We start from the raw sequence: 10859 nt of genomic DNA on the forward strand, positions 1-10859 counted from the left end.
TCCAATAAGTAAGAAAATAATAATAACCATAATTATAGAAAAATAGTTATACCCAGAGAATATATTTCGACCATCAGCCGTGCAGTGTTTCCGCCATATTTAATGATAACTGTTTAGAAGAACTTTGCCCTCGAGAAAGATAAGTATATATAATATAGTGGTGATGGCAAAATGCCACTGATAACTATGATAGGCGCTTTGGTGATGAATACAGTCATACATTACATATACTGTCCGGGAGGTGGCGGTGCCACTGTTTTAAACATGTCTGCGCCCGAGAAGAAGGAAGAAGTTTCTAAAGATCTATTTAAACATGTCTTATTCGGCGTTGGTGTTACAGCTGCAGCATATCCTTTAACTTATGCTAAAGTTTTAGTTCAGGTAGTGTTCGTGAAAATTTTATTAATTGATTACTAATTTAAACGCGAAAAATTTCCAGTTAACTATAACTATAATAATTATTAATTAATAATATATAATAATAATATCTATAACTTATAAGTTATAACTATAAGTATAACTTATAAGTATAACTGTAAAATAACTTAGGCGCCAATATTCAATAATGTTTGTTAATAAGCCTTAAACTTTAAAGGGACACTACAGCCTAGAATTTTAAGGCATATTATGATAGTATAAGTGCATGAATAATTGTATATGCCTACAAATGTCTGTAATCACGCATTTACATTGTCATTGTCATTAAACACTACAGCGGTACAGTAAATTTCGAAATCTTTATTTTTGGCTGCTAACAATGTCAATGACGTGACACCCTGCGATTGTGCTACCACACTGGCGAAGTTGAGCTTTTGCCGATTTATTTTGCACATTACAGACAGATCTAATCACAAAAGTGCAATTATATTTATATCTAGCTGCTATTTCATTATACCAAATAATTCTGTCCCACATTTTATTTATTTTTATTTTGGTGAGGGTTATTGGGACAGAACGGGGTGCATTGAAATTTCGTGAGATTGCATGCAAAATGCATGCGCTGCTAATGCGGCCCGTACGCCGCTATTTGCGCGAAAAAAACCCTACCGTTCCCTTCTACATGGCTTTACCTTGCTACTGATCTGTGTATACATTCACTTCAATCGTTATTCACTTCTTAAAAGATTGTTTTTCAGAAACCCCGCTTCATTCCACTTTAGTAAATCACATTCGCCATTTACAAACAATCAGACCAATCAGAGCAAGTCTATCAGGCCTCCTGCAGCGCAACATATACAAGCGAGAACCAGGCTATTGTAAGACTCGCTCTGATTGGTCTGATTGTATGTAAATGGTGAATGTGATTTACTAAAGTGGAATGAAGCGGGGTTTCTGAAAAACAATCTTTTAAGAAGTGAATGTATACACATATCAGTAGCAAGGTAAAGCCATGTACCCCGTTCTGTCCCAATAACCCTCACCAAAATATAAAAAAGGTTATATGGGACAGAATTATTCGGTCTACTATTTCATTAAAAGATTTTTATTTTAGGACAAATACATCCTTGTTATAACTGTATCCACAAGTTGTTTATAACTTTAACTAAATATCGCAATCATTTTCCTCTTAAATTAATAAATAAGGAACACCCTCAGTCTGTAGCCTGCAGCCAAAAAGTTGTGTTGCACTGCTTTGAAAGTAGATTGACTAGTAGTGGTGCCACCATCGTTGTAAACAACGATAATTCCATTAGTTTTAAAACATAAAAATATTTCTTATGAATATTAAGCAATTAAATTTTTATGTAGTGTAATTTAAACCTATTTTAACTGATAATATGCAAGGAACCTAGGGTCATATATCCCTTTAGTAAAATAAACATAACTTATAACTTGAATAAGCTATATAATTTACAACAACTAAATAATCCCTTAATTTTGCTTTTAGATTGGACATGAACCAATTGCACCCAAGCTCACCACAACCTGGCTTGGTCGGAAAACCCTGGTGTTGCCAAATGTCTTTAAATATGGTATGACAATCCTAGTGAATACGATATTTAAACTGTATACATCAAGAATTTTTAGCACCAGCAAGTAGTATATTTGTGTGTTATTTTTACAAAATAAAATGTATGAAAATACAATTAGTGTTTCTGTTTACTTTTCATGCTTCATGCTTTCATGCTTTCATCTTCTTTATACTCCCTAATTTGCCGGTGCATTCGATGTAACCAAACGCTCGACACAAACACAACCGCCATTAATTTGAAACTCTTCCGTGGCGCCCAGAAGCAGCTAGCTGATATAGCGAACATCTGCGGTAAACGAGGCATTGGCAAAATTATTGTGGCAGCCATGGAAATGTCTTGTAAACTTAAGCGGTAGTTTCTAATATAATCTTCTTTCTGCTTTTTTTCTCCTTCGTTTTATTTCCGATGCACTGAATTGAACTGGTCTGCCCACCATTGGTTATCGTTTAGTTGATCTAGCGTGAAGGGGGATGTCGCAAACATTTTTGTTTGCAAAAATTAAAAAAACAAATAGCTTTTCGCAGTTTTATTGATAATTTTTTCAAACATAATACACATGAACATATATCATTTATTTTTCCTATATTATATATTCTATATAGCTAACACAAATCAAAACAGAAACTGTTTGGGCACCACTTTGTGCACCATACACAAATCACGATGACACTGACCACAGCAACCGAGAGACGCCAGTAAATAGTCTTCTAGACTGTAAATAGTGTTGACGGCAGTTATTGACAGTATTTCAAAACGTCTAGATTTTTGAAAATTTTACTAACGTAATAACATTCTTATCAGGTGAGAGTTTGAGGATATATTTAGTAACATTAGTACTAACTTTTGATGTTTAAAAAAATTACAAAAGTAAGGCTACAAATATAACTTTCAGGAGATTCGTGACGTAGACAATTTAAAGTGTGATTGTATTGTTATCACGATCACATCAAGTTGTATCTATCAGTGATTATTCTAGATAAATAACTAGCTGTCTTATTGATGACTAGCTGTAATAATGAGTTGTTATCTAATAGTGATTTCATAAATTTTGTATTCAACTTTTATTTCCCAGTTGGTCATATTTGGAATGAAGATGGATTCTTTGGGATATATCGAGGTTTAACCTTCAAGCTAGCAACTGCAGCTGTTGCCAGTGCAACTGCACATTCAGTGCTGGAGGTAAGAGTGCCTTAGTGCCTAAGAATTTTTATAAATTATTTAGATATCTAATATATATTTATACTGCATATATAATTTGCACCAATTATTACTAATGAGATTAAGGTTATTTATTGTTATTACTAATGTCATAAATATATACAATTCAGGGTTCTGCCCAGGATTTTTTAGTGCCGGGCGCATCCAGCGCAAGATGCAAGCGCCGTAGGTGCGAAGCCAATCTAGGGGGGTCCGAGGGCATGGCCCCCCCAAATTTTTTTATTTTGGACAGTCTGAAACTCAATTTCCTGCATTCTAAGCAATAAAAAGCCCATATATCAGACTGACAAATTTGTTGTTTTTTTAGGTAAAAAAAAGGAAAAACGGGTTTTAGAGGACAAAGTGCAATATCTGAGATTATCATTTATCAACAGCTTGGATATACATAGAAAAGAGAAAACAGTACAATTTGTGTAGACAAATATATGCTACTATTAAACATGATAGCCAGGCTACTGCCAGTCACAGTACCTGTCAGACTGCTTCAGTTCTAAACAAATGGACACAAACTATAGTGTATTTAGTCTACAATTTTTTTTCTTTTTTTTTCTTTTTCTTTTAAAAATTATTGCCGGGCGGAGATAACTGACTCGTTTATAGTGCCGGGCGGCAACCGCGAGTGCAGGGCACACCCGCCCACCGCCGCCCACCGTGGGCAGAACCCTGACAATTAACATTTATTTAGTATAATCAAGAGCATATAAAAAACGTAAAAAACGTAAATAAAGTACGCTCTCCTTCTTTATATGCTCATTGTATAATACATCTATACATTAAGAGTTAATATTTGGATACTATTTTGATGGAATGTCTTGCTTGAAACTTCAAAAATAGTTGCTAACAAACAGTTTATTAAAATATCTAACTGGGTGTTTTGGTATAGTGTATCTAGTAACATCAGGAGTAAGATAATATAGAATCTATATTATCTTACTCCTGGTAACATTAGTCCATGTTTGTTGTTCATAATAATGTTTGAATTTCATTGTGATTATTACTGGAGCAGCTACTACAAGAAAACCCGGTAAGGCATTAGTTGCACATTCCATATTCTATCAGCATCTCTGCTTTTTCTATTGCTGTTTTAGACAGGCATACATGCATACACACAAACACTCATGCACACAGGCACACTTTTTATAATCCTAGAGTTTGTGTTTTAAATACATATAGGCATGATCTGACAGCTGTTGGTTGTAAGGTTATTAAATTTCCTGTCACTGGAAAAGCATGTGGATTCTTTATAGTAAAGCTGTACAGAACTACTTATGTCACATATTTGTGTATTACATATTTTTATAGAATCTCCAGCAACAGCAGAAAAAAAAGAAGTCAGTATATGAAGATATTGGCAGCAGTGACAACCCATCAGTCAAAGCTTTTGTTATAGAGGTAAACATTAAATTAAGACATTGCTTATGTTATACATCTTTTTAGAAATGTGTTAGAAGTTCATTCAAATTTTCCCACAATCTGTATCACATTCTATACCTTTGTGTTTCTATTGTTGCACATTTAGATAAGATTTTATCGTATTTGTTATCATCGTATCTTCATGTTGATTGTTGATGCAAAAGTTAGTGTGGCTGCGTTCCTGGTTATAAATTAAAATTTTATTTAAAATAACCTGTTTTTAACTGGTTTTCGTGTCTTTATTTGCACTATGAATATCATGGCTTCATGATATGTATTTATAAGAAAATAATATCTACAGTGTATCGTGCATTTTTTGTTTAACTGATAAATCGTCACTTCTCTACTAGTGATGCAGGTGCACAATCTTTTGACTGCAATTCTGAAAACTTGGAAAACCAACTGTCATTCCTACGCATGACTTTACCACTGAAGAAATGTTAATGTGTTTGGTTACAAGAACAGAACCAGCTATGGTGTTACCGTATTATAAGATGCATGTATCATACTACCATTCTGATATCTGGGAAGTTCTGAATCTGCTGCGTGCCCTGCGTGACCTGTGCTGCGTGTGGAGTGAGACAAGTAAATTACTTGCTACAATGATTGCTTGCCTTACTCTTTCAGACTTCTAACCATGTGATTTCACAAACAGCTGCCATAATTGTCTCCCAGCCCTTGCATGTGATGACAATACGGTCCATGGCTCAGTTTGTTGGAGGAGAGCAGCACTATAGGTATGTGTGTTACTGGAATGAAGGCTCGTGATGGGTACAAATGAATTCTGATGGTTCATACCACGACATGTGATGGTAGGAATAAGCAGAGTGTAAATTACTCATAGAAATAAGTGCATGGCTGTCGTCACAACCGTCGGCAATAAAATTGGCCATCTAGTACAAGAATACACTCGAAAAGACAGCAAGACGGCTTGTTAGCTAATACCCCGGAAGTGAGAGCTGCCACACTTTTAATATCACCGTATAGTTTTAGGTTAACAATATCGCTAACATTGGCTATGTTATTTTCCAGTGGTTTCTTTTCTTCATTCGTTGATATATGGAGGGAAGAAGGCATCCTAGGCTTCTTTTCGTGAGTATTATAAGTAAAGCAATAAAGGTAAAGGCTCCTAGTATTGGGCTCCAATAGGAATTCGTTTAATTCCGTGTTAATCCTGAAGCCACGGAAGCTGAATTGTTACAAAGCCGTTCATCAACATCTTGTCGAACTCTCCATTCACACCGTATTATAATTGTTACTTTTTTGTATATGTGCATACGTAGCAGTAATTATTTATTGCATTACACAGTGGAATGATGCCAAGGCTTTTTGGAGAGTTACTGATTATATTGGTTGCTAACTCCGTAACCTTCGTCGTCAATTCCTGGGTATTCACAGAGATGGACGTCAGGCATTACTGCGCACCAATCGCAAACGTAAGTGTTGTGTGACAATGATTTATTGCATGCTTGTCACAATAGCATAACAATATTGCAGTTTTCGGCCATTTCTGAATTGATTAATGTAAAATAATTATTTATGGTTACAGATTCTGGCAGGAACCGTGATGTACCCGTTTAATGTTGTGTCCACTGTGATGGCAGTCAACAGTTCTGGGTAAGCTGAAACATTCTAGTACCTCAAGAATCTCAACATAAGATTCGTAAGACATCAATCTTCTATAATAAATAAAAATTGTAGCTGATAAATGAATAAATGTATTGGTGTCAGTACCATCATCCAAAACCTACTCTTCTACTCTACTACTTTCAGGTTAGTCGCTGGGAGTCCACCCGCCATGCCTCACTATACTGGCTGGATAGACTGCTGGAAACAACTCAGCAGGGAGGTGCGTATCAACATGTCTTCCTGCAACTGTTCCCAAGTTAGTGTAGCCTATAATAGAGGCTGACGTGGAGAATAATAATTGCGAAATGTGCAGTAGTTCTATCAGCACTTTTCTATTTTAGCATGCACTGAAGAGAGGTTCTAGCATGATGGTACGCTACTACACAGGACCTGTCATCCAGCGAGACAACAGCTCAGTGCCGGTTAAAAAAGGGAACCCTGTGACTTGAGGAATTCAAGTGATTCTTTGTAGGAAGATAACGACTCATCAGTATAGACAGACAAGGTTGATGTACCAGTGCAAGCGATGGTACAGTCATAATGCACCTATGCATTATACAAATCGGACCAGATTACGTTTGAATGTCTCATTACAATAACGAATAAAGGTGATTTTAGTATGTATATCACTGTGGGCTTGATAAATAAGGGCATGGTTGTGCTATGGGATCTTGATTAGGTAACGAGATTTTATGAATTATGATTAAAAGCCAGTGGGGGTAGTGCTATCTGTAAATGATGTATCTATAATGCCCGTTTCTTAAAGGTTCACAAAATTTTGGTTCTATACATCAGTGTGGTTAAAAAATGTGAAGCTTTTGGATTATGAATATGCAATCAATATATTTTATACAAGTTGCAACATTTGATGCACAAGCATAATATAATCCAGGAGTAATTCAAAAAAATCCAAGTATAAATTTGACTGGTTCACTCTCGTAAATAGTCCAAATCTACCAATTTGAGATCCCAAATATGATAGTAAAATTCCCATTATTTTTAAAGCTTAGATCTTTTTTATGAACATACTTTACCTATTTGTGTTATGTTATTTTTTTCGTCAATTTATTGTATGAGTAAGTTTTTTTGAGTAAAAATGGAAAGTGACAAAAACGTTTTTTTTTCACAAACTTGTCACGAGCATTGCTGTATAACAGTCATGAGAGTCCCACAAGCTAGGCCTTACGTGCATCTGTATACCTCCGTATACTGTTGGTGTCTCCGCCGCCAAGGACAGTCTTCATTTGTGTTGTCAAGCAATGAGCAGGTACGAGATTGCTACAATATTCGAAACATAGGTGCACGTAATTTGAAGGGTAGCAGATGATCTAATATTGCTCTATTGTACTGCTTTGTAGTGCTCTTGTGACATTGATTTAAGTATGTTCTCTAGAAAAGTCTAATGTTTAAAAATGACATTTTGAAATTTGATTGTGGACGTAAATGGTGAGTTTACAATCGAGGTTTCAAATGAGGCGATTTGCATAAACACTCGTACCATCTCACGTTTTGGGTACCATCCCACAAATGTAGAATGTTGTTGAGCAAGCTTATAGAACTTGTAAATTTCATTTAAATAGTTTGATATTGATTGATAGCTAATTCTATGTATTATCAGAGCTGATCAACAGGGAATATATATTAGAAATATGTTATTGTTTGTTACATGTCATTTCCTTCTTAATTAAATCCTACCAGAAGGGAATATGTTATTGAAATAAGCATGTTTTTATAGTTTTCATTTCAGATCAAGCACTTTATCAATTGATCATCACCAAAATAAAGACATCTATCGTTTAGCATTGTGCATATTGTTTACATCATTTATTAGACATGTAAGCTACTACAATTATATATTAATGCCTGTTGTTGGGGGCACTATGCTCTCATAGTGATCATCTTATCTTATAACATCGTATTTTTAATAAGGGAGCCTACCTTTTTCTGAATATTTCGACGCACGGCGGCGCTGCGAGCACGATTTATCATTGTTAACCCCTGTTAGCATCAAGAGTTAATAATAACAAATTATTAAATTGACAATTGACAATTGACAAATTTGTCATTATTAACTCCTCTTAGCATGTACATTATTTTTGGCTGTTAGTATGATCTCTGAGATCGTTACCATGTGCGTAGCATGCCATCAACTCACCGGTGGGAGGTACAAAGGCAAACAGAACCTTCCAGAAGAGGGTTAGAAAGTGCATCACGTAGTCGAAGCAGCTAGGCGCGGCTGGCTCCCCTCCTCCTTCTCCATCGTCCTCGTCATCGCCGTCCTCATCGCCTGCAAGCAGACGACACGACACTGTTCCGTAAAGTGCTGCAGGTGAATGGCTGGCAATACACGTAAACACTGTATAGGCTTATGACGACCATTCAAGGAAAGCGCCAAATGTGTGCTTCATAAAGAGGGTGGCCGTTCTATAACGATGACATGGGTTTGAGTGAAGACAGCAATGTATAGGAGGAGCACCAAGATTTCAGATACAAGGCACAATTAAATCATGGAATTTATTATTAACACGAATGTGGCTTTTAATTTTAAAGAACAACCAAGAGATCCACGTCTCTCCATCAGGCTTGGAATAACGTCGAATATTCTATAATTACTCTATAGTCAAATGTGTAAAATTATAAACGTTCTATGTTATTATATGCATTGGCATACTATCATTTTCTTTAATTACTGTGTATGAGTATAACTATTTCATGTTATTATGAGCCTAATAAGGAGACGTAATCCTTGGAAACTGAAAGCTTGTTTGTGTGCATATGCATGTTCATGAGTGTGTCGCCCGCGGGCGTGCCTGCATGTGTGTGTATATAATCACGAGCTAATAATACAAGTATTATTATCTCTTGATATAATATATAAATATTGCACTTATGCATAAACTCGTAAAACCTGTAGGTAATCAGGCCGCGAATCATACATTGAACCCATGCATAATTATTAGCCGATGTAAGAATTCGATTATAGGAAAGACGCATCTACGAGTCTAGCTTGTTAGTGCCTCAGCTTATGCATCATACATCAGTCTCGTCGAGTGAGTGCGGTCGCATTACCTGCGGACACGCTATACGCATCTATGATTCTAATTTAAAATTTAACTTAATTTAATTTAAATTTTAAATTTAATAAATTTAATAATTGAGTAATTCGATTTAGATTCTAAATGCATCGGATGTAGTGCATCTAGTCGGTTGAACGTGGGGCTGTTACCTGCGGATACGGTGACGGCTTCCTTGAACTGCTGGGTCCAGCTAGACGTACCGAGCAGAGCTGCCACGTTGCCTTGCTTGATCAGATGTGTGTGTGTGTGTGTGTGTGTGTGTGTGTGTGTGTGTGTGTGTGTGCATGCATGGCGAGATGCCGAGGTATTCATCGACAGCCTTACATGACTAGAGGACCTTTAGCCGTGAATTGTTCAGAATTCTCGCAGCTTTTACACAGACAGGCAGGAAGACAACTTTTGCCAATCTCTTTTCGCCTACAGTTGAACAATGACATGGACTATGTTAATTATTACATTCATTAACATCCTAGACTACGGGGCATATAATTATATTCTTGTACCCTAGTACAGCATTTATTAATGATCCATTGAATGATTGAATTATTGCTTCCTAGATATCGGGTTCCTACTGCCTTCTGAGCAAAATCAACCGTATGACAAACATATACGACAATATCTCTGTGTACGGCAATAAAGATGAAAAGGGAAGTGAATGGTGGGAAGTGTATATGATGGGGGGCGAATGAAACGACTGCGTAATAAAACAGAATAAAGAGCGTGCGTTAAGGTAACTGTAACCCGGTTTTTATTTTGTATTATTTAAAAGAAACATACAAGCCGATAGTACGATTTCCTCGTGGACCTCTTGGTGCCTGCTGTTTTTTATTGTTTCCGGTTCAAGTCCGTCGCCCGACGTCTATACAAGCGCGAACGTCGCATGATAGAGTAAACGCGACAGGCTGACACTGCTAAACGACTTCGCTATACTGAATAAATGGAACGTGATCTCTCAGATGCGCAACCACTGCACGATTTTACAGGGTTTAAACAGTATCTATATATTTCACGGCTTGAACACTGACGTCGTATCATACACTAGTAAGACAGTAACCAGGGCCGCACACTTCCCCACAGCAGCCAGACCACGTGACTCACTGACGGAGAATAATTTTACTGTTGTAAACGAGCTTAAGTGGTCCAGCCTTTAAATGTAAATTTCAAACAAAAAACACGTGTAGTAATAAATATAAGGTATGAGTTTGGTAAAAAAAAACACCTACAGCTATAAGAATATTGATGTCGCACGCACCATCAGTCAGAACTATAGAGTATAGCAATAGATTAGTATTAACTGCTAATTAATTTTACAATTTACCGCACATATAATGTGCATATATGCGGGCAACTATATTTTCTTCGTTCCTTAGCTTGCAGTTCTTCTATCCACTAAAATCTCTAACAGAAGACGTAGGGTGAGATCGCACAGCCTTCCCTTTCAACATCACTTATCTCTTTTTTCCTCTGCCTCCCCCTCCTCTCTCACTCGCTGGCTCGCACCCTCTCTTTCTCTCTCTCTCTCTCTCTCTCTCTCTCTCTCTCTCTCTCT

The 10859-nt window shown here is 36.6% G+C and overlaps 1 protein-coding gene across 1 annotated transcript; it reads left to right on the top strand.

The window, feature by feature from the left end:
- Nucleotides 1–258: 258 nt before the first annotated feature.
- Nucleotides 259–8040, top strand: LOC106817199 (mitochondrial carrier homolog 2-like). Its single transcript, XM_014821868.1, has 10 exons — nucleotides 259–381; nucleotides 1889–1973; nucleotides 3046–3152; nucleotides 4494–4583; nucleotides 5232–5341; nucleotides 5637–5696; nucleotides 5914–6040; nucleotides 6154–6221; nucleotides 6378–6453; nucleotides 6575–8040. Exons 1-10 carry the CDS (start codon nucleotides 265–267, stop codon nucleotides 6680–6682), a joined length of 948 nt encoding a protein of 315 aa, XP_014677354.1. The 5' UTR covers nucleotides 259–264; the 3' UTR covers nucleotides 6683–8040.
- Nucleotides 8041–10859: the final 2819 nt, after the last annotated feature.

Source organism: Priapulus caudatus, unplaced genomic scaffold (assembly GCF_000485595.1).
Source record: "Priapulus caudatus unplaced genomic scaffold, Priapulus_caudatus-5.0.1 Scaffold34, whole genome shotgun sequence".
Lineage (NCBI taxonomy): Eukaryota > Metazoa > Priapulida > Priapulimorpha > Priapulimorphida > Priapulidae > Priapulus > Priapulus caudatus.

What these genes read in the sequence shown, in the direction of transcription:
- LOC106817199 (XM_014821868.1), top strand. Translation starts at nt 265, where the DNA reads ATGTCTGCGCCCGAGAAGAAGGAAGAAGTTTCTAAAGATCTATTTAAA. An exon ending in GCCAAATGTCTTTAAATATG is followed by an intron (nt 1,974 to 3,045) that starts GTATGACAATCC and finishes TTTATTTCCCAG; the next exon opens with TTGGTCATATTTGGAATGAA. An exon ending in GGCATCCTAGGCTTCTTTTC is followed by an intron (nt 5,697 to 5,913) that starts GTGAGTATTATA and finishes TGCATTACACAG; the next exon opens with TGGAATGATGCCAAGGCTTT.